This window comes from Lonchura striata, chromosome 8 (genome assembly GCF_046129695.1).
Source record: "Lonchura striata isolate bLonStr1 chromosome 8, bLonStr1.mat, whole genome shotgun sequence".
Classification (NCBI taxonomy): Eukaryota; Metazoa; Chordata; class Aves; order Passeriformes; family Estrildidae; genus Lonchura; species Lonchura striata.
The window spans coordinates 21,221,355-21,246,128 of record NC_134610.1 but is presented as its reverse complement, the minus strand read 5'-3'; the positions used below and the strand labels follow the sequence as shown (position 1 = coordinate 21,246,128).

Here is a 24,774-nt window from a genome sequence, read left to right as displayed (position 1 = left end):
GATGGTGCATCATTCTACACTTTTTAGTTTGATGGTTAGACCACTGATTAGTAACTTCAGGTTCACATTTCTCCTTCTGTCCAATACAAAGAAAATAAATTAATGCAGGAGCAGTTAGTTTAAAATCTGTTGTCTGTTTTATCTGTTTTCTTACAAACTAAATATTTGCATTCAACAGCATGTTTACCTTTTAAAATCATAGTATTTGAAAAACTCATAGATAAATAATTTTTGTGTTTATCAGCATTTACATTGCTTAGAAAAATGTCTTTGGGTGTCTGTGAAAAGTATTCCATGTTGTTCTTAATGGTCTGCTTTTGTGTAGCCATTTTGGATGCTAAATCCAAGCTGGGACGTTACAATCTGTCTGAATGGACAGGCTGATGGTTTTTAAAAAAAGGCGAGTTGAATGATCCAGTTCAGAGGGTGTGATTAATAGCTCCTAGTGCACCTGCTTACCAGTAAAAAGTAGAGAACTCCAGGGATCTATCATTTGACCTCTTAAGATTTTTATCATTGACCTGGAGGAATCAATACAATTCTGTTAACCTTCTTAGGTTTGTGGATGACTCCAAACTGGGGTGACCAGTCCATACACTTGATGGCAAGGCTGCTATTCAGAGGGATGGAGGCTGAAGGATTGGGTTAACAGGAATCCTAGGAAGTTCAGCAAGAACAGTCACAAAGTACTGCACCTGGGATGGAATTAACACTTAGGGTAACAAAGGCTAAGCATGGAGAGGTTGGGAACAGCTCTTCTGAAAAGTACCTGGGAGTCTTGATAGACAAGTGGAACATGGTCAAAGACCAGCAGCAACAATGCCCAGAGCTGTATTAACAGAAGCAAGGACCCTGATCACAGGGAGTATTCCCTTCTTTTAGTTAGACTGCATCTAGAATATGGCATCTAGTTTTCAGCAGCCAGTACAAGGAAGACATTGATGACAGGATTGAGTTCACTAATGAGTGACCAAGATGATCAGGAAGCTGGAACATTTGCCTTATGAGGAAAGACTGTAGGATTCAGATGCACAAAGAGAACAGTAATGATGGGGAGCTTAGTAGTAATTCTCTAGTTATGTGCAAAGGCCATCCTTAAGGCAATTACTTTCCCTGATGATGGTGTATTGGTTGAAGGATAATAGACAGCAGATGTATGTTGAAAGAAGAAGGGTTCAGAACAGCTATAAATAAAAGCTTTTTAATTGTGGGAATAGCCAGGCAGTGGAAGAGGATGACTGTAGAGTTCCTGCAGTCTCCATCCTTAAAGGTTTCAAGAAAACTGGGTAAATTCCTCAGCAACCAGATCCAATCTCATAGGTGACTGCTTAGGAAGGGATCAGAACACAGACATTCAGAGGTCCTTTCAAACCTGAATTACCCTATGATCTTGTGTGTCAGTCTCAAGTGTGATTGTACTATAGGTCATAGAGTCTTCTCTGTCCATCATTTGGTAGGTTTTGTTCTCCTCCTAGAAGTTACTTATTGGTAATAATTGCAGTGAAACTTAGCAGCCTGAGGATATGAGATGGCTATATTCTGTAGCATGCCTGAAAGATCTCTCTAGGCTCAGTGACAGCCAGAAAATTAAATCGTTTCTTATATAAATTGCATAGGATTTGTATGGGTGTCAAGAAATATAACACACAAGTTTATCATGTTCAATCGCTTTCTTCCTCAGTATAATTCTTATTAGAATTCTGACTCTAAAAAGCATTAAGTTTATTTTTAATTTTTAGTGTTCTTGAATTTTTTTTTTCCTTCTTTGACAGGTGAGAAGAAATTTGTCTGTCCAGAATGTTCAAAACGCTTTATGAGAAGTGACCATCTTGCCAAACACATTAAAACACATCAGAATAAAAAAGGCATTCACTCTAGCAGTACAGTGCTGGCATCAGTAGAAGCAACATCTGATGATACTTTGATTACTGCAGGAGGAACAACACTTATCCTTGCAAATATTCAACAAGGTTCTGTTTCAGGAATAGGAACTGTTAATACATCTGGCACCAGCAATCAGGATATTCTTACCAACACTGAAATACCTTTACAGCTTGTCACAGTTTCGGGAAACGAGACAATGGAGTAAATATTACACAAGATACCTATTAATTGTGGTTATTTTTATACAGTAGTGAGAAGAATATTGTTCCTAAGTTCTTAGATATCTTTTTATTGATGTGCAAAAATTTTTGGATTGACAGTAACTTGGTTATACATGACACTGAAATGCCTTACTTTGTATGATATTCCATAGTATATTAAAATGGTAAAATTGCATGGGTTTTGTAGGTACTTTTGGAATCTAGAAGAGAAGAAATTTTACCAAGTTATATTAAAAAAAAAAAAAAAGAATTTAACGATGGAAATGGTAGTCTAACCAAATGCATCAATCCTGTGTGGTTTAGTGTAAAAAAAAATGAGAACATGTTGGTATTTATCTATTGTAAGATAAAAGAAGTTGATGGGTGAAAAGAAATCACATTATGATAAAAGAAATTTTGTAATTTTCTTGATGACTGGAATTTTTATTATGCATAACTGACAAATCAAGTTTCCAAGCAAATGTTACATAGTGTAGGCTTTACTTAGCTCATCAACTTGTCATTTTGAAGCTAATTATTTTAATTAGGTTAACTATGTACAATATTTTAAGCATTACTCTTGTAAGATTTTGCAAACTACATTTTAACATGGAACTCTAGGGATAGTCACCTTTTAAATCCTATTGAAAAGCCATGTTTAAGATTTAATTTGCCAAAATGATGTCTTGTTAATGTTCTTTCAATAACCAAGGTGGGCAATATAACCAATGTTTAAAAAGCTTAAAATGTTAAGAAAAATAAATATGTATAGGTTGAAGCATTTGGGTGGTAAGGCAGATGTTATAGTGAAGTATATCCCTTCTTTTGAACATTGGAGGACCAAAAATAAGGTGTATTGCGTCTCAGCAGTGATTTTTATCTAATCTTTTTCCAAAAAAAAAAACATCTGTATGCCAGGGCCTTAAAAGCCATCATGTAAATTACCAGTAAAATATTACATATGCAAATACAAAAGAAAAATCACTTCCATATTGACAGTACTCCCAAACATATGGATATAGTCATAGTGAACTAGGGGGGTTATGAGGTTTTTATTTGTTTGTTGTTTAGTTTTTGGTTAGTCAATCTGCATTGAAATATCAGCCATCTTTCCTTTTTTGCTTCTTCCCTTAAAAATTGTATGTATCCAGTACATTTAACTGATAAACATATATGTTTTTTATTATGCTGAATTTTCTTTTTATTTTTTAATTACTGTTTATATTTTCAATTATAGAAAATGTACAAAATGAAGTTATATAGCCAGTCTGTAAGTGCTATACCATTTTCAAAAAATGTACAACAATAATTACTGCAGTTCACCTATTTACAAACATTTGGAAATCTATTCATTTGTTATTCTTAAAACCACCTCAAATTTAAAGGCTACCTTATTGTACGTTTAAAGTGTATTATAACAGTGTGGTAGTTAATAAAACACTATTTTTTTTTCTTTTGACTTGAGTTTACTGTGCTTCTTGTTAACTAACAAGGTTCAATTTCATAATATGTCTTGATAGCATGAGATGTATTATTTTGCAGTAGATGGTGGGAAGGAGAAACTTGTGTTCTTTCCCTATGGACACAAAGATGGTAATTTTCTACCTCCTCGCTCACAAACCCCCATTTGGATGTGCATGCACACGAATGTGCTGTGTTGGTGTAGTGGGGATGTTTTGCTCTCATGTTGAGCAGGGCATGAAGAATATGTAGGTTCCATCCTATAGGTTGCATTTAAATCCTCTGACATGCTAAGTTTACATGGAGTATTAATAAGGAGCTGTGACTAAGTGAGAACTATGATATTAAAGAGAGTAATGGTTGTTTGTAATGCTCTAATGAAAGTAAAAAGGTTTTATTTGTAAAGTCTTAAGTTTTGGTGTATCAAATGACAGAGGACAGACCAGGATAATTTAGGATAAACCAGGCAAAGTCAACCTAGAAAAATGAGAACTGGAAGTCACATAGGAAAGATTTTCTGAATTTGCAGTTAGGTGGAAAAGAAATTAATGCAAATCTTTTAGAGATTCAGAGCAACAGGAATTGACAGGTACAGAGAAAAGGGAGTTAAATCAGTATCAGTTTAATTGTCTGTTTTATAAAATGAAAGGATGAAATTGGTTGGGATGAGAGCAGCAGCTTGAGGGAAGACACTTCTTCTTAGACTTGCAATGTTCCATGGATGTTATCAATATACTAACATGCTCTGAATCCACTTCCTTTAGGCAGGTGAATGGGCTTGGTTTTCAAAAGCTGTTGTAGTGTACAGAGCATATTAGCATGTTTCTAATACTTAGGTTCTGTTTCTCATCTCTTAGCCATCAGTAGCTTTATTAGTGCATTATTTTAAGTGGGAGGGAAGCGGGCTATTTCCTTATTCAAACTGCTTTTCACAAGTTTTATGGAATGACACTTTCAGTGATGTTCATCTGTGGATGAAGCTGTTTTGGTGTCAAGGGTTTTGATGTCTCATTGCTGAAGAGGAGATTGCTTTATTTCTCAGAGCTTTTAAGCTCACTACATCAAGTGGTTACTTTAATTAGTGTTTAGGTAGCACATTTTATAAAAAGATGTGTTGTTAAGCTTCAGAAGGTAGATGTTTTGGAAGAAACTAACTCTGGAAGTCTTATGGAAAGCCTACAGCTAAAGGGCCTAATGGCTCACAGCCATAGTGTTTGTGTTGTGGGACAGTATTTTCTGAAAGCTCCCTGCTCACCCCCAGGGCACAGATTCACGAGCCCAAGATCTTTGGTGTATCTAGGATTTTTGCTACCTCATGGCCTCTTTTCTGGTCCTCTAGGCATTCATGTGATACCAAGACAAAAGTGTGCATTTTGTAGAATGCTTTCCAGGTCTTCATGGCTTCCTGACAATGGTTGCTTGATGTGCTTCTTGCTGGTACAATCTTATCATTTTACATACTTATTTTCATGTCAGGCTTCTTGCTTGTATAGTTTCTTGGTAAGGTAGCCTTTTGATCCTTGGTTGGTTTTTATCTCTTACAGTCTTGGGTAGACACTAATTAAAACCTTAAAACTAGGTCTGCAAGGGAGCATGAGTTTGAGAGCATCCTGTGTTACCAATTTCAGTGGTTCAACTTTCAGTAAGTACAAGGCCTGTACATATATTTGCTATGATTTCAGTATTGTGTTAATTCATGAATGAACTAATGGTTTGATCCTTGCAAGTTGCATTGCAAACTAACACTGATTTTTGCAGAAAACAAGAGCTTTTGATTATTGTTAATTACCAGGTCAAGGAGCAGTATGACTAAGGACAATATCATTGTCACTGAAAGACTTGTAAGGAGCCAGATTTCTGGTCAGATTATGTAGACTTTCTTCTGGCAATGGACTCTGCAGAGCACTTTTTTGGACTTGTCTGAAGAACAAATAACAGGCCTTAGTTTTAGGCATTTTGAGCAGCTGGAATTGGGAAGATAAGCCTTGCCAATGGCTTCAGGAAAGCTCTGTTATGTTCTCTCACAAATTGTTCTGGGTGTTGGGGAATGAAGGGATGGAACTAATAATCACCTGTCAAAAATGGTTCTTGGCTTCTTTAAGTGAAGAATTAATTAGCAGCTGTCTGTCTTTCCTCCAGATTTTTACCACTACCATTAACACCAGGTGTATAGAGCATGTACTGTAAAGGGCAGAAGATTACATGGCTGACTTAACTAGACAGGAATAATAGCCATTTTGCTCATCAGGAGTACTAGTGGTTGGCATCAGGTTGTTCTGTGCTCTAGTTTCTAAAAGATTGTATCAAAAGGAAACATTTTTTACAAGCTATTTTACATGTAATTCCTTCTTTCGTCTTGGAACTAAGTTAAAAGAAAACCATTTGTGACTCAAAACAGAATCTCTGTAATTCCAGAGCTCACTTTGGCATCTTGACACTGTACAAGCCTCTATTTGGACAAGTTGGTACCCTTCTCAAGCCTTATTATTTCAGAGTTCACAGAAGAATGCTATGAAAATTACCTGCAAGGAAATAGCCTTCCTTCCCCAGCTATGCATTCTCTTATGTCAGAAGACTCAGTTACACAGATTTTGAGCTCAACGTGAGATGGACACCACTACGAAAAGATTTAGAGGCACAAGGCAAGATTTAGAATTATTTGTTGCTTGAGCACTGCTGTTCGTACAGTCACCAAATGTTCAAATCTTGACCATGCTTTTGTGCCATGTGCCTACAGCTAAAACAAAATTTACTTCTGTATATATCTTTCAATATAGCCGCATTTTCCACAAAATTTGTTGAAGAACAATATCTTTACAAGGATTATGGGATGACAGATCACCATAGAAGAAAACTTTCAAACAGCAAAAATTAGTTGATAAGTGGTATCACATAATCCAATTCGCCTTTCTCTGTAAAGGCCTTTCAGGCAAGAGTCTTGTGGCCCTTGACAAGAAAAGAACCATCAGAGATGGTTGAGTTGGGTACCAGGCATGGACAAAATATCACTGAAATTTTACATTATCTAAAGGAGTCCCTGATTTTCACATATACTGGGCAACCCACCTACACACATTCTTAAGTTCTATGTTTCTATGGAACCTACTCTATGTAAAGTATCCCACAGAATTTTATTTATCATTTATGCACAAACACCACAAATGGCTACTTCATCACAGTTGCCTCCTAACTGGATGCTTTTCTTCCATCAGGACGTGTTTTGATTTGACAGACAAACACCATAGAATGTAACATGTTGCTATCTGAAGAAAAGACATCCGATTTGCAAGGAAAATCAATGGGATTCTGTTTATGTAATTACCCTGTGATGGAGACATCATGATGATGTTAGATGGGACTGTTCTACATTTACTGCTTAAATTGATTCTTGATTTCTGTCCTCTGTTTAGGCCATTGCACGAATCATCAGTACATCAAGAAAGTAGTAGAATACAAAAGATCTTGCTGCTTCTGCCATTGTGGTTTGGAGACTTTAATTCTGTCAGCCATTCTTCACTCTAGAAGAAGGTACTGGACTGTGATTCTAGTACTCCAAATGGTACTGCTGGAAGGTTTAGTGGTGAAAATTGCAGCTCCTGGAGGGGTAGTAGCCATATGTCTTATATTGTTAGCTTGGCTGCAACCTGCACTGGGACCTTCTACTTTTCTGAGCTCCTGCTATTTCTGATTGTACTCCTTGTCTGTTTCAGAGGTGTTGAGCACAAGCTAATCTGGCACAGCTGTGTCCCTTAGTATGTAAACACTGGCTCCCTGTTGGGATCTCAGCTGTAGCCTTGCATAAAGAAACAGGTAATGTTCAAGTGTGGTTGAAGCAGACAGGGCTGTAGGGCAGCCCTCTGCCACACTTCTCAAGAGCAGCATGGGGGAGCAGCATAAGAAGACCTGAGGTACGTGACCTGGTAAAAAGCAGCTTGTGCCAGACACCAAACAAGCAGATAAGAAAAGACTGCTCTTGTGGGCTGGTAGGAAGACTTGTGAGCATGAGGACAAAGTGAGGACAGTGGGAAAGAGGTAGGAACAGATGGGTTGGATAAGTGACTTGGGTTGCAGGACACTGTGGAGACACACAATAGTAAGAGTTAATCTAGTTTATGGATCCTAATCCCTGGTGTTCCAGTGAAACCTTCTGGAGTATAGGTTCCAGGCTGGTGTGACTGCAGGCATTTGAGGGGGCTGTTGATGAATTAGACAAGATGCAATAAAGCAAGGAAAGGGGACTCAAAAAAATTACTTGAGAGCTACATAAAGCTTTTTGACAGTCATGATGCTTTTATAACAGCCCTTACTGCCTTTTTGTTCTTTACTGAGCTGTGCACTTCTCTGTCTTGTAATTTTCCTGCTAGGTCATATATTCCATAATCCCAGCAGAAGCCCACATGCTAGACTGAGATTTGCCATAATATGCACTGTTTCTCAAGGACTAATGAAACTTGTACCTGGAAATGTGCACTACTATAGGTGATTTATGATGGAGAAAACCAGATATGTATTGAAGCTTGAACTGTGCTGCTTGAGTCACGTTTTGGCTGAATCCTTTCATTTGGGGTACAAGGATATTGTGTGTATCTTAGGAACTAAATACAGGGGAACAGGCTGGTCCTGTGGTAGTGTCAGGCTTGCTTGTGGCTTCACTTCTGCAGCTTTTTTGCATGTTGGTTTTATTTATTGTCTGAGGACAAGGTAATTTCTCGGTTGCCCAGCCCCAGAGGCTTTGTTTCCCTGCTGCGGTGAGGGCTGGTCCCCAGGGCCCTGGCAGCTGCCCTGTGACGCTCCAGGCCCCACAGGACACTGGTGGTGGGCACGGGGCCCACAGCCCTCACAGCTCCCACAGCTCCCACGGGCCCCACAGCTCCCACAGACCCCACAGTCCTCACAGCTCCCACGGGCCCCACAGCTCCCACAGACCCCACAGTCCTCACAGCTCCCACGGGCCCCACAGCTCCCACAGACCCCACAGTCCTCACAGCTCCCACGGGCCCCACAGCCCTCACAGCTCCCACAGACCCCACAGTCCTCACAGCTCCCACAGTCCTCACAGCTCCCACAGTCCTCACAGATCCCACAGCTCCCACGAGCCCCACAGACCTCACAGCTCCTACAGCTCCTAGAGACCTCAGAGCCCCCCCAGCCCCTACAAACCCCACAAACTCCACAGCCCCCCCAGCCCCTACAAACCCCACAACCCCCCCAGCTCCCCCAGCCCCCACAAACCCCACGGGCCCCACAGCCCCACAGCTAACGCAGGCCTGTGCATGGACAGCACACAGAGCACAGCTTGAGTAACCTTATGGCTCTTGGGGACCATCCCAAGGGCTGCCCAGGTCCAGCTGAGAAGGACAAGGACAAGCAGGGAGCAGGCATGGGCACACGTGTAACCGTGTGGCATTGGCGGCCTTTGTTTTCAGCGGGGCTTGGCCGGCGTGCTGCCATGCCAGTGAGACATGAGGCAGTGTCATAGGCAGCCATAGGTGTCACAGCCTTGTGTTCCTGACCTACATCCAGAGCTCTGTCTGGGGTTATTTGTACCAAAGATGCCAGCTGAGCTCATGGGATTTAATAATAATTCTTCCATGTACATTTGTAGCTGTTTTTACTACGTGTAATGTGTCCTAAGCATATAATTATTTAATAGCTTCCAAAGGAGCTATTCAAGTTTTTTCCTGTAAATAACACACCTTTTAAAAATAATATATTTTTATGTTAATATAATTTTATGCCTTTTCTTACATTTCCTTAAAAAAAAATTGACCTCCCCAGTCAGTATTTACCTGAAGAATTAAAATAGTTCCATTTTCAGTTGTGATACTACCAATTTTGTAGTTGCTCATCAGGGTTTGGAGGTTCAGGGATTTCCAGCTTCCCTGAAAGTTTTAACAATATTCAGAAGAAGGAGTAGCTATAACAGAATATTTCAACTTCAGGAGGATTGAAGGATGTGGCAAATTTTACAGTTTTCCTGTTCAGTACACATACAATACTGAACACTAGTGAGTGGGAATAATCATGGTCAACTCAAACTTCAGGAGCAGAGTAAGGGAGGCGAGCTGTCACCTTCCAGTGTTAATCTCTCCACCGCCTTCATTTTCAGCCTCCCTTAATACTTGTCTCTTCCGCAGCTCTCCAAATTTCTTAGAAGCCTCTTTGTTCCTCCTGCCTCTTCAAGCAAGAGCAACAGATGTTTCCTGTCTGTTTCTGGAAGGCAGAGAGCTTTGGGGTAGAAATGGTCAAAACTTTGTTCTGTCCTGTTTATGAGTGAGACAATGGGTGAAAAAACAAACTGACGACTCTGCTCTTGAATGTTGAACATGCGAAAAAGGAGCAGAATTAACTGGCCTGGTGTCACTTCAAGAGATCTTTACATCTGGGAATGTTAAGGTAAAAAAAGCTATTTATGAATTTCTCTTGTCCAGTCATTGAATAGGTTTCAAAATCTAGTCAAGACTGCATTATCCTATCTGTATAATTTCATGCAATAAAGCCTTTACAAGTAGAGAAAAGTCTCACTTCTATGAAAACATATAATTAAGTTTACAAATTCATAAATAATTTATTGCTTATGCACAAGTTATATCTTTTAATTTTGATAAGTTTTATGAAAAAATCATAAATGGTTTGCCACATTAAGGCTCGGTTCAGCGTTACACCACAAAATGTAAGTCAGGTGAAACACTTTTTTTATTTTGAGTTAGGGTTCTAAATTTTCTCTCAATGTTCATGACTTTTCTCATACTTTAGAAACAGACTATATTAAAATTGCGTACCAAACATTGTAAGAGTGTAGATTTCAGAACCAAAGCATGTAAGCAGTTGTGAAGGATTACAACAAATTTAAAAAAATTTAATAATTATCTAAGTTATTAAAAAATTAACACCATCCCTCCCCCCCCACTTGGCACGTCAAATATAAACAGTTTGCAATCTGAATGTTTAAGGACTGGTGTGTGCATGTAAAATGTGATTTGTTTTTCAAGTGCAGTGTTCAGTACATACTAGTGATCCCAGCAATTTTAACTGACATTTCTCTTTGAGTATATTTTAACCTGTGCTTAATCTGAGGAACGTTTGAAATAGCATAACTGTAAAATGCCACAGAGGCCAGAAGTTTTCTCTTTTCTCATTTAGTTTCTGTTTGACAGCACAATTTTTGATATGTCCATTTAGTGTGTGCAGACGACTTGTGCAGAGCAGGCAAACGAAATATGAATTTACAATCCCAAGACTTCAAAATGTATTTGAAAATAGTGACATAATGTGAGGCTTTGTTGTTTATCATTGCTTGTTAACTTAGATCCCTATTTATTGAAGCATGGAAATTTTGTATATGCTAAGGAAGAAAAATGGAAAGGTCCAAGACAAGTTACAAACAAGTACCTGAGCTAGGAATACAAACTTTCCTGATTCTCTTCAGCCAGGTAAGCATAAATTCTTGCATGAAACTGTTAAACTTTTCAGTTCTATTCTATCTCATTCTTTTCATTTCAAGAAGGATTACAGAAGGCATGCTAATGGCAGTCTTAAACTTCTATATGGATACTTCATTTGATCTCAAGGATTGTGGTGGAATCTTATCCCCCTGGATGTTTAGGAGATGCAGAATTTCATTCAAGGTGTTTATTAATTTGAGACAGCTGCTTTAATGGAAACATCCACCACATTTGGATCAGAAGCACACAGTTTCTGACAGTCATCTCTCTGTCTTAATACTTTATTTCTCTATCTCTTCCCTATTATTTATTTCCCCTAACTTTTTCTCTCTTCCTATTGTAGAAAGTATAAAGAGGATATTGGTTTAGCCTTTCTGAGAAATTTTTAGTTCTTACACATAAAAAACTTTGTACAGTGCATTATGAACTTTTGCTAGACTCCTTTTGATAAAATGTCTGCTGTTACCATCCAAAACTTCACCAAATTCTGGAGCAATTGTCCTTCCATTTTAAAAGATTTTGAACATCAGAATTTGACATGAGCCTGTGACCATATTTGAGGATGTCATGGTTCAAAATTTGGGGTTTGGTCTACTGAAAAACCAAGTGCCATCTGTGAAAAATCAGAATCCATCTCAGGCCAGGCTTGGCTCTCTGAATATTCAGCTGTATAAAATGGCCATTAATTTGAAAATTGTGCCCACCAATGAAAAAAGAAATGGCTTTGACTGTTACAAACATTATGGCTGGAAATCTGTTAAATAAATAAAGATGCATAGAGGAGCAGAGGTGTACTGGTTACAAAGGCAGCCCAAAAACTGTGAGCTAGCAGCTTAGAGATCTGCTAATTACTGTTGCAGAATGGAACTGTTTCTGGAACTCTTTTAAAAACACAATTAAAAGTACAGCAAGCAAATAATAGATTTAGTACTCTTTATGGAAATAGAATATTGCTGAAATGGAGGCTTCTATATCCACGCAGAAGAGAATGAAAAATCAGGAAAATACCAAAGGATACAAAAACTTTTAGTTCAGTTTGAAGAAAATCATACAAGATTGCTAGGCTTCCCTGACAGAAAGAAGGAAAAAAAGTTTCGATAATGTTATGTGGTTATTAAGAAAGAAAACCAAAAACCCCTATTATATAAGAAATTCAAAATTATAGACAAAAGTACTTTCTTTTTCTATTTTCTTCATCCTGTCTCTATCTTAGATTCAATTATGTTCCGACTTCCTCATACTCAGTTTGGCCTTGCTGGAAAAAAGTTAAATGGCATGGTCAACCCACACATCTATTACAGAGATTAACTTAGACTGGAGTAGAGGCAAATGGAAAAAAAAAATCTTCTGACTGAACCTTTTTTGAACATAACATAATGGACTTTGAAATAAAAGGTGGAGTTACCTAAAAAATGGTGTTTCTTCCAAGACCACTGATGGAGGGGAATGATTACAGTATAAGAGAAAAAAAATGTAACAGCTTTGGTAGCAAAAATGGAGAAAATAAGCTGATAGAAACAAATTGCTATATGAAATAAAAATATTTGGCAAAGAAGTAGAGGAACGCAGATTCTGAAAGAGACTTCAAACATCTTACTATCCTTAGAGGCCAATTAAACCTGAATCAGTCAGGAAAGACAGAAAGAGCTTTCTGCAAGCTTAATGAAAATTTGTATCAGGCAAAATAAAACTCTGAGATTATTGTTATATAAGGTAAAATGCTAAGAGAAACAAGCTATCTTGGCTAGTAATGATATCAGAGTGGTATTTACATTTAAAACAAAATATTTTGTAAGGTCTTTGAAGGTTTTCTATGTCCATCTGTATGCTAACACAAAATCAGCTCCAGCTGACAAAATATTTTATGTAATGAAGCAAATATGCCCCCAGGTTCCAGCTGCCCAAATCACCATTTGAAGCTATCTGAATAAGAAAAACCAAGAAAATATCTTCAGAAAATTGCTAACTAGCCTAGAGATTGTCTTTCAAATACTTCTAAACACCTTTCTTAGCAACTTGTAAAGACTGGTCGGCTTTTGCTGTTGGTAGTTGATACATTGCTTAGCAAGAGCTGGCTAAAGGATCTCTGTTAAATGTCATTGCTGTACATTATAGTAGAAGGATATAATCACTGCCAAAGACACAGGTTAGAGTAAGGTCAAAAAAATAAATAAAGTTATGTTTCTTGCCCTGTGTCCCCATATCTTGGATCTCCAGCAGTCATTTGGAGGTGTGGCAATTGAAGGCTATTTTACTGGCATTCCACTTTATAAAAAAGAAGCTTAAGTAGGAAACTCATGTTCTCATTTTCTCTATAAGTCTCCCTAAAGCGTCACATACAAAACTTAATTGGAGAGATTTATAACGCAGAGTTAAAATCAATGCTTCTCTAATTTCCACTCTTCAGACATATAATTTTTGCATCTTCACATGAAGCATATACCAAACCTCTTGTGACTGCCATCTTAGCTCTCTTGAAAGTCAGTTGTGTTCTGGGTTGGTAGATACTACCAGCTCTCTTCTTTCACAGGTGCTCCTGTCATAGTGAAAAGTTTCTGATGGACTCTGAATTTAGCAAAGTTAAGAGGCAAGATCTAAACACCACAAATTACAAAAGGCAAAAGGAACCAGGGAGTAATTTATACTTGATCTAGATATACAATGCTCTAATTGCTTTTCATATAGTACAGTTTTTGATTCCCTTACAAGTAATATATAATTTAAAATATTTTTAAAGATTGAGAATATAGATATCTATAACTATATACAATTTTAAAAGGTTAGAATTTGAATTAATTTTGTTGCTTTATTTCTGTGTAGTAAAAACTGTTATTCCAATAATTTTTACTTTATTGATAGGGACTCTCAACTCCATGAAAGTTCAGATGTAGGCCCAAGTGCACTTTAGCCTCCTGTTAAGATGTCTGATGATCACTGAAACCTTGTTGTTCCTAATAAATGAGGCAGTTTCTCAAAATAAGTCCTTATCGAGAACATTGAATCAGCTTTCCCCTTTTGACACCTGGCTTGCCTTGTGTAAATACCTCCAGTAAGGTGCACGTCAGTGCCATCCCTCATGGATATTTTCACTGCAGCCCCAAGTGCTTTTTCCATGTGTAAGCATTTGAGAGTACCTTGGTCCTGCAATAAGGTATATCAGCTAATGACTTTGTAATATGTCCTGTCACAAAACAGACATAGCGTGCAGACTATGAATTGACTTTTCATTTGTGAACAGCTGGAGTGCAAGGTGGGTTTAAATGCATGCCACCATGTTATCCTCATGTCTGTACAGTCATTGTAGACCTCCTGCTGCTGAGAGGTTTCTTTCAGAAATGTATTTTACCCCCATCATCTCCCAGATTCACATTATAGAACCTAAATTATGTCCCTGCATTTGACTTACTGACAGATCCCACTTGAACTGTAAACAGTTACAATGGCTGGCCACACACACTACCTGAGGATGTGAAAATACATTTTGAAAAGCAACAAGTAAAGCAACCTTCTTGAAGAATTAATGGCAGCAACAACTTATTTACTGTTCCCCTAATAGGAGGGAACCACAGATGGAGTTGAAGAACAAGTACTCGTTCTTGATACTGTGTCTGGTTATGAGTATGACAAGAAGACACATACAAAATTTTCATAATACTTTTTTGTTTAGTTTAGTGAAATCAAAATAAGGCTTTCTTTTGTTTTTAGACAGAAACTGTAGGATTTTTTCCCATTAATTTGTTTTCACGATGACCAGTAACACATGGCAACAGTACTAAGGCTGTATGTGCTTTTTGTACATTTACCAAAGCAGCAGTTTTCCTACAGAACTAGAATAAAGGCGTTTGTATCCATATATATATGAAAAGTATAGAAAGAGTATATATATAAAACTTGGGTGGCAAGGAATAATTTTGTTCCTGAGATATAAATTTGAAAGGGAAATTCTTAAGGCCTGTTTATAATTTATTTTTATGTTCTCATTAGAATTAAAATACCAAGTGATTGCAAAATATTCAGATCCAGAAGAGATAATTGCTATCTTATTCACCCCTCCAGAATTTCCATGCTTGAATTCAAAGGAAGAAGATCCCATTTTGGGACATTTTTATTTGTTTATTTTACTCTGCAATCTAAACAGTTCACCTTTTCTCTTAGGCCTCATCGCAGAGTTACATAAAGACCATGACACGAAATTCCTCTGGAAAAACAAAAATGCAGAAGACAATGAGTATTTAGTCAAGGGAAGCAAGGGTTAAGGCCTGGGACTACAGAACAGCTGGAATATGTTAGTTTTACAGGAAGTCAGCCTGGAGAGGGAGTGTGAACTGCCAGCAGGTGGCTGGGAATGGCTGGATAAGGAAATGGTAGGACTGGAAGAGCTCTGCCTCTTCCTGAGATGACAAAGCCAATTTCAGCGTGTTTTCCTTGTAACATGGGACTTTTGTCAAAGCCCATTAGAGTAAATCTAGCATTTCTTTAAATATAACAGGCTCTAAATCCAACCATGCTTGTTTTGACAGTTTTTGTTTGCTCTGCCCCTTAAAGCTTTACCTTGTTCTTTCTCAGATGAGGAAGAAAGAGCTGGTTGATTGCTTGACAGACTTCAAAGGGTGAGACACTGATGTGTCCCTTGGAGAAACTGCCTCCAAGTCAAGCAGACACTGTTTTGCTAAGAGAAGCTGCAGCAGACGAGTGTGGGAAGAAGGGTCTGATGGATTTCTCTCCCTTCTGCAGCAAGGAAAGTTATGCTGACAGAGACAGCTGCTCTTACCACAGTGATGCTTTGCTGTGGTTTGCAGTACTGGTCTATGTGCTCCAGAAGTCCAAGTCATAAAATGGGCTTTGCTGTGGGTGGCACTGTACAAACACAAGAAGCTGGCCCTGCTCCAAAGACCTTGCAGTGTAGGTGTAACCAGGAACCAGAAGACCCAATGGAAGTGCAGCTCTGGGAGCATAGCACAGCAGTTTTATCAGCTTTTAACTGACACAGTGGTAAAAGAAAAAAACAAACCCAAACAAATAAACAAAACCCATAAAGAAAGTTGGAAGGACGGATTTGAAGATAACATGATCCTGAACAATTATTTCTGAAAAATCTCCTCTTGAGCATGAAGGGCAGTGTTGCTAAGATATATGTGTTACTATTTGACCATCCAACAGGATGAAGTTTGGCAGAATTAGAAGAAACCAAGATGGTAAGAGCTTGGAGAAGACTTTTATCTATATAGATGGTTGGGAAAAACTTTACCTCATGCACTAAGCAGCAAGGTTCTGTAATTATTGTATGTAGCTATTTGAGAATCTATAGAGCAGTCTAAGTTGAAGATATCTGAATTACGTGCTTGAGGAATCTGCAGGATGGCCGTATTATGACAGGAGACCTTGTGCAAGGTTAACTTGGAGAGAGACAAGGGTGAGGATAGGAACAGCTCTGTTTCAGTCACAATGATATTAAGCTAGTTACCCAGAGAGAGCTGTCAGAGCTGAAACATGCAGATATTAGGGAACTGAAGTACTTTGTGTTGACATGTGTACACTAAAGGGATTTATTTTTGAAGTCAAAAGAGGTAATATCTGGGGCTGGGGGAAACAGTAACCCAAGACAGAGTCCCAAAGAAGTTGCCACATAGGTGTAAGATTAGAGACTTCAGATGCAGGCAGAGGAGCACAGGGAAACAAAACACCTGACAGAAATCTGGAAACTGGAGGGCATAATCACAGGAATTCATCCATAGAGTCTCTGCAAAGGCAGGCAAATATTAAAAATAAAATAAAATGTTAAGTCCCAGTCAAGAAAGACCAGTGTCTTTCTGAGTTGACCTCGAAAGTCAGCAACACTCATGAAGAGTGTTGCTGACTTTTGAGGTCAACTCAGGTGATGTACCTCAGAAAAAAAATTAGGCAGAAGAGATGGAAGCAAGTTTAGAAAGTACAAATCAGCATCATACAAAGGTGAGCATATTGAGGGTTGGTGGTGGTTAGGAAAATGTTCTACAGAGAATATAAGAAGGCTTTTTACAGCCTATCTTTTTACAGCCTGTTTACAGAATATCTTAACATTTGAAGGAACAAACTGCAGCCAGAAATCCAATTCTCTCATAAACAAAATACTCATCACTAAAGTGGTCTACTGTATATTGTTACATAGCTATATCCTTGTTGGTAAATTTTGTTGTGCCTTTGTTACTTTTCCAGAGTAGTATGTAAAATGTTCAGAATTTTGCCAAGACTCAGCACTTCCTGATCTTGGTGTTTTGCTAATAATAAATCAATTTTTTCCCAGTTTATATTCTTATAAGTGGACAAAAACAATCACTTCTGAGAATTTACAGAGGTGTTAAATAGAAAATATAGTTGAGAATTAATAGTTGTTTTCATTACAACTAATATTAATTTTTATTCCAAGATGTGTTTAATTGAAGCTATAGCACTGTATTGCAATTAATTGTACTAATCCAGTAGAAGCATTGGGTATCTAATATTTTAAGAAAATGTTTAATACAGATTGCTTTCTAAGAGAAAAACCCAGTGACCTGTTACAAAATAATTTTGGCAAATACAAAGTAATAAACTGCTTGGCACATCTTATCAGGCAAACTACTGCTTTAAACTCATGTGTGGATAATGAAGTCACAGTCTGCATAGGCGCTTTTGTGACAGTAAGATAATAAATACTGACATGGATAAATTGTCATGAGTTGAACAAAAAAAATCCCTGTCAAATTATAATTTTGATGAGGATGGTGCATTCGGTTATAATGAAAACAAATGTGCTGGTGGCTCCTTTCAGCAGTAATTTTGCTGTCCAAGATGACAGAGTTAGTTCTGAGAAACTTTTTAATTGTTTTATCCACCTAATGGCATACTGATCACTTTCATGTCACTGGGCGAGGAAATAATCTTGACAACAAAAGCTAGATTTCATACCAGAGGTACCACTTTTATATTTACTTCTTTATTTGTGGCAGCACAAATGAAAATAGTTGTATAGCATGATGAGTGGCACAGTGAGATCCACATTGTCCACATCTTTGAGCTGGATAGGAGCAGATACAGAGAGTATGTACAGATACTCTGGCATGTGTTTAACACAGAAATGTTTGCAGGACCCCTAATTGTGTGGCTAGCTAAAATATTTTCCTTGTACTGCTCAGAGGGTCTGCAAACGATACCTGGTTTCACTGTAATTCACCAGGATTTCCCCCAGTGTCTCAGCAGATGTTTGTTGCATTCTTCACTGTCACCTGGCTCCATGACCACTATGGATGCAGCTGGAGTAGTTAGCACTTCCTTCCCAAACTATCAACCTTCCAGAGTTATTCAAGTGGGGAGTAAAAGTGGCTGAATGATGGTGCCACATCAACATTTTGTGTGCTCTTTGAAACAGGAGCAGATCTGCTTGACTATTTGTTTAATAGCTTAATTAGATATGGTTAAATCTTTATTTGGGGGTTGCACTGGGCATTCCTAAGCTCAGTGCATTAAACATGAAAGCAGATCATGTCTGTCTTGGTTTTTTGTGGCAGCACTACATCAAAAAAAGAGCAGTGGCTTGAAGGGTGTAGCCTATTGATCGTGCACCTGAACTGGATTACACTAAACAGATTGAACTAAATCTGTCATTTTAAAAATCAAAGTTATAAATTTGAAACTTACTGGTGGTCATGCTGTTCATAAAAATGATAAGAATCAAATTACTCTAGTTCCAAAAATTAATGTTAAAAATCAAGGTAGCTAAATGGCATGGATTTTTTAATACACTGTATTCTAATTGGAAAACCCAGGAATATATTTTGGATTACATGTATAGAGAAAATTTACTGTTTGGTACCTTATTTAACTGAATTTTTAAAATTAATTTCTCAAAACCACAGATGATTATATTTATTTTTTTATCTATTTATAGTAATTTTTATTCATTTCTATTTAATTTATATTCATTTAATTTCAAAAAAATATGTTTTGCTTATGCTATACCTTTGGTTTTTTTAATATCAGAAGATGAAGAGACTGACCAATTTCTTTGTCATTTAGCATGTTACATTGCTACTGAAACTTTTCAACACTGAACATTTCACTGATTCCCTTTTCTCTGCCATCTGTCTGATCTGGCCTCTTTCCAAATAATGCTGCTCTCTCTGTGGATATGGTTGTCCTGGTACAGGAGTTTTCAGTCAGGGTAAGGAAAATTCACGTTTTGTTCACTTGCTTCTTTGATATTGCATATAAATATTGAATGGCCATATACATGTATGGTTTGTAGATTCCAAGATGCATGCTAAAAATACCTGTTTGTCACAAAATTTGACTTGTGCTCTATTTTATTGAAAATCTGACTTTGTTAAAAAATATTTGGTTTTCTGTCTTTATGTTCTCTGTAAATTTGCTTATTTTGACAATTTCTTTATTATGGTACCTGAAGAACGAATATTTTGAAGTTGTCTGGTTAAAAAATGTAAAGTTCCAGATTATACACAGCACTGTTGAAATGTTAAGTATGCATTTTGAAAATAGTTGTCTTATCTTGGAAGTTAATCATGAAATGTCTTAAATCTTAGGAAAGACAGTATATTTTAGAAGCTGAGCACTTAGGCATGTGCCATTTAATGGACATGTCAAGTTGGGCACAAAATAACAAATCTCTTCTTGACCAGATTTATTTAAATTATATGTTGTGGTCATACATTGCTGTAGGTATTACCTCATATCCAAGGACATCAACAGAGAAATTACATCCCACAGATCTAAGAAAATACAATGCATCATTAACAATAAATATGAGAAAGCATTGTATTTTTACATGCACAGGTGCATTAACTGTTGAAAAGGCACCTTCTTCCCTTCTGCTAGAATCACTTTCATGCTAGTAATTACATAGTGCACTTTCTCATGAGCAATTGTTATAAAACCTACCAGATACTGATGACTTCTTTTAGGAGGAGCATATTACATTGTATTTTGAACTATGTAGATAATCTCTGAACAGTGTTAGAGTTTCTTATTGGAAAATTAACTCTGGGTATACCAGAATGCATTTCACAAGCTTCACTTTTTCTTTAAGAGAGAGAAATGTCTTTAGGCTACCTGTAGTCCTGGTTTCAAGAAGGGATTTTTATCCATTCAACTGAAAGAGGGAACCTTTGGCTTTCAGGATCTATCACTGTGTCAGTCACTTCCAGCTCTTGTCTAGGATCTTGAAACACTTGTCTTCTCAGGCAGCGAGCTCCAGGGTTAGCACTGAGCCTTGTGCTTGCTGGGACAAGACGTTGGGACTTCAGTCTATGGCTTGAGAATACACATGGAGGGCAGCTGAAAGGTGTCAGCACTATTTAAGTCTCCCCCAGGCCATAACTTCAAGACTTGCATTTCATTTATATAAAGGCCCTTTTCCAGCTCCCTAGCAGTAGAAATGTTGCATTCCCTTACCCTGTTCTGAACTGCAAGTGTGGGAGTAGTGAATGTAAGCATGTCCTCATCTTTTGACCTGTGCTTATACACTGAAAGGATGACTGGTACCTGGCAAAAGGAGAGTTAAGAGTGGCTGAAATCAAGGCAGCCAAGGACAGCAATTTCATTCCAAAGGCAGATAAAATTTATAAATCTGACATGTTAAAAACCTTCCTACTGAGTTTCTACCTTGATAATTCAAAAAGTCTCCCAGGAGAAATAGAAAACATTAGTTTTCTGGGTTTCATCTGGCATTTCAGAAAGTGTATTTTCCACCTCAGTGTAGGTTTCTATAACAGAAAGCTCTTTTTCATCTTTTGGGGGCAACCAATTTCAGCACATAAGGCAATTGGTTTTTAGTTTATTTATAAGTTGACAATTTTTCTAGTGTTGCTGTGAGGTTTTTTATACTATTTGAAAGGTCCCCAGTGATCAGCATTCAATGTAATGATCTGGAATTGTGTCTGGATTCCATTTTGTGCAATTAAGATATTGGTTTACCATATTTTCTTCACTAAGCAGACACTCAGCACTCATAGTGCAGGGTGTAGCTTTACAGCCAGTTATTACTCTGGTAAGCTATCTGAAAAAAAACCTACCAGACTTTAACTTGCATGAAAACAAACATATTCTCATGTAAATTGCTGAAGAGAAAACTAAATTCACCAAATTTTGCCCAAAGGCTGGGAAGCAGATGAATTACTGGATAATATTAATACTTTGTTTTTACCATGAAACAGATGCATGCTGCCAGATCTTTTTCCTGTGGGGAAAAAAAGAACACAAAACAACAGTAAACACACTGACCCTCTCCACATCCCAAACTTTGTATGTTAATAGAGTGTGATTGTTTTCAAACTTCAGCCAGCAAATTTGCCATCAGTTCTTGTGAGATGAAAATCAGCTCTTGTATTTAATGAAAGATTCACTGTTATTTAATTATATGAATGTTGTTAGAAAATAGTCTTTCTGACTAGAACATAGAAATTGGATTGTGATGTTAAGTATATTGTTTGTTGCAAATAGTGTTTTTTGGATTAACATTGTTGACCCTGAACCCTGTTTTTGTAGACTCTGTTGCTAAAAATAGACCCATGCATGGAATTTATTTTAAAATATTATGGGGGGTTTTTTTGTGTGTGTGTGTGTGGTTTTTTGTTTGTTTGGTTTTTTTTTTTTTTTTTTTGAGAGATAGAGATGTTTGGAGAGGGCAAAATCTGGATCATAGTACTTGTAACAAATGAAAAATGTTTGCTATTGCTTGTTGCTTTTGTAGACCCTTAATTTCCACATTAATCTGAGAATTGATTAATCTGTAGCATTGGATATATCTTATTGTTCTATTGTTCTTGGCAGTGTTTAAACCATCATCACTCCAAATGCCAGCTGGGGGAGGACAATTACTGACAGTGATTGCCTCTGCAAACCCAGGTGAATATGCTTGTTCCATGAGGAGTCTATGTATGAGGTGTTCTTGTAGTAGAGATGTGCTGCATAGCAGCTCTAATAATAGCCCCAAGACTGTTGTCTGAATGGTCTTATCTCCCTGTTCTTATCCTTCCCATGCCAGCATCACCACTGTTGGAGCTCTCTGGAGCACAGCTGCAGCATGACCCACCATGTCTCTGCCTCCTCTGTTTGTGGTTGCCCCTTCACGGCAGAGATGTTAATCAGTTTGAGGTGCCTCAGCAAAGCTGGCATACATCCTAAAATCTGGCCATACAACTGAGACCATGGTAAATAATATAACTTTCCATATGAATGGCCCCTTCAAAGCCAGTAGGACCACTGAGAGAGGCTAAAGCTTGACATGTGGGTCAGCAATTTTAGTATGTCTTCCTCTTTTGGAAATGGCTATGTGGATTTGTATTTTCAAATGCTGTGAAAAGGAAGCCCCTCCCACATCTAGAGCCATCCACAAAAATATTCTGGATAGCAAAGACAGCAGAACATGTCAGTCATGCTATCCTTGTACTACTCAGACATCTGTGAAAATTTCATGCTTCTGTGAGCAGATTCTCCAAAGGGCTGAATTTGGCTGTGTGTCTTTGAGTGCATACTTCCATTTTTCCTGCTGTGCCTGTCTGTTGTATGTTTTTAGTTGTCCTTGGTATTTGGGGTAAAAAAATAAAAAGCACATATTAAATAAAATGTATAAATAACAGAAGACAGCAGGCTTAAAATGGCAAAAAGCAATAAAAACAGACTAGCTGTAAATGTGGAAATACTGTTCCCAACTCCTAGTGTGTGCAGGAAATGCAGCACATATGGTACATGGAATCACCTGGAGCTAGGCCTCTCTATTGCACCTTGACATAGGAGAGCAGGAACAAAGCAGAGATGCAGATTGTAACCCTTAGTGTCCTGGTGTCTGGTAAGGATCAGCTTAAGCCTGTTCTTGTACTCGGCTTCCAGTTCACAAATATGAGATGTTAAAAATAGAATCATTACTGAATGATCCCTTCTGTACTTAAACACGGATATCAGTGCATTTTTGTTGATCAGAAACCTTCAATATCATTCTTTCTAGTGTGTAGGAAATACATATGAACATAATTGTACCCTTTCTTAGAAAAGTTGGATTTTATTATAATGACACTTCATTTATGATACTCCTTGAAAAAGCTGTTTCTGATATTATGCTTTTTAGTGAGCTTCTCAGTGTTCCTTACAATCATTAATGAATCAGACTTTAGATAAAGACAGTGTAGGTATGGCAGCATATCATTATACAGGGGAGTAGAGTGAAGCATAAGGATGTAAATATTTACTACATCTTGCACAGTGTTGAGGAAAAGATAGCTCTAAGGGTAGGATGGTATTTTTTACTGTTCATAGTGAACTCATCATAAAAAGAACCCTTAGAAAATTCAAACATTTCCTAACTTTTGCTCAACATTGGCAAAGAATTTTGTCTGGGAAGAAATAAAATAAAAGTAAAAGAAAAAACCTCAGAATGACTGATATTGAGGATTCGTTCTGGGTTTTTAAAAATTTTATTTTCTTGAAAATACTTCCTTTTTTTCTTTCTTTCTTTGGTTTTTGTGTGGTTGGTTTTGGTTTTGGGTTATTTCTTTGATATTTTTTGACATTTTTCATTTATTTGGAAAAAGAAGGATAAAAATCTTCAGAATGATAGAAAATATTTGCAGATTGATGCCAATCCATGGGATATTATTTGCACAAGTGATTCTCTTTAAACCCCCAAAAGCTGCTACTTCTGTCTCCCTTTCTACTCTAGAAATTTATATCCTTCATTCAGTTTACCACAGATCATCTTGCTACCACTAAGTACATGCCCTGTTATACTAATGCACATGCTTCTCTGCTCAGTTTGTCTGTCAAAATTTAAAGGTTTTTCTGTATGTCATGCATTTCTAGACCAAAATGGGTATTAATTATCAGGCATCAAGTGCTGAAAAGCAAAACATTTTTTACTCTTTTTTTTTTACAGGGGCATCTTCACTATCACAGGCTGATATAGAGTTATATGATTAATTGGAATTTTATGTTTAGAAATAGAGAAGTGCCAAGATTTTAAACTTGTGAGTATAATTACATGTATTTTTAGAAATTGAAATGAGCTTATGCAGAGATTTTCAAAATAGACCTAGAAGGAAGAACAGAAAATGTCCAACAAAGTGTATGCATTCAGAAGTTTTAAGAACATTTGTTATATTTAAAAGATAACAATTACTTGGAACCCTAGAAAAGGCGGCAGCTGTTATCCAGTGGAACTTTTCTTCTGCACTAGTATTTTCTGTTTAATAAAATTTCTGGAATGTTGCTGTGGACTGGGATAATATATTTAAGATGTATACACAATTAAATACAGTTTTTTGTCTTGTATTTTTAAAAAAGTAGTGAACTTAGGAACATAGTGTAGCCTATGATGCACTAATTGTCAGAAAAACAATGTGTATGTTCAGTTGAGACAAGGAAAGCTAGTATGTTCTGGCTGTAATTAGCAGTTATTGGGGAGAAGGACTCTGCTTTTCAAAATGGTTTGCTTGCAGTAGCTGAAATTTGATTAATGAAAATTATCCCTTTATCATATTGTGGCTATTTGAAAAAAGTGGCTTTAGTACAGTGGAATTGTTTTCAAAGTTACTGGAAAGAACATTTAACTATAAGCATGTGAATCAAGCTGTCTCTCCCTGTGCAGACTGGTTCTGAGCTCTGCACAGAATGCTTCAGACCAAATGCTTCAGTTCTACAGCTGTTTTTCTCCTTATTCTCCTCAGTTTATATATACTGTGACAATATAAAGGTTTTGGCTCAAAGCTGAATTACATTTGACTGCCCTGAAACAGAGAGCAGAAGAACTTGTATCTTGA

The 24,774-nt window shown here is 37.3% G+C and overlaps 1 protein-coding gene across 2 annotated transcripts in view; it reads left to right on the top strand.

Annotated features, from left to right (window-relative positions):
- The window catches only part of SP3 (Sp3 transcription factor), a 34,618-nt gene extending 31,075 nt beyond the window's left edge, over positions 1-3,543 (top strand). For both annotated transcript variants that reach the window (XM_021552472.1, XM_021552471.1), the window contains one exon: positions 1,773-3,543. In XM_021552472.1, coding sequence (XP_021408147.1) covers positions 1,773-2,089 — 317 coding nt within the window. In that variant the 3' untranslated portion in view covers positions 2,090-3,543. The remainder of the gene's footprint in view (positions 1-1,772) is intronic.
- The last annotated feature ends 21,231 nt before the right edge of the window (positions 3,544-24,774 follow it).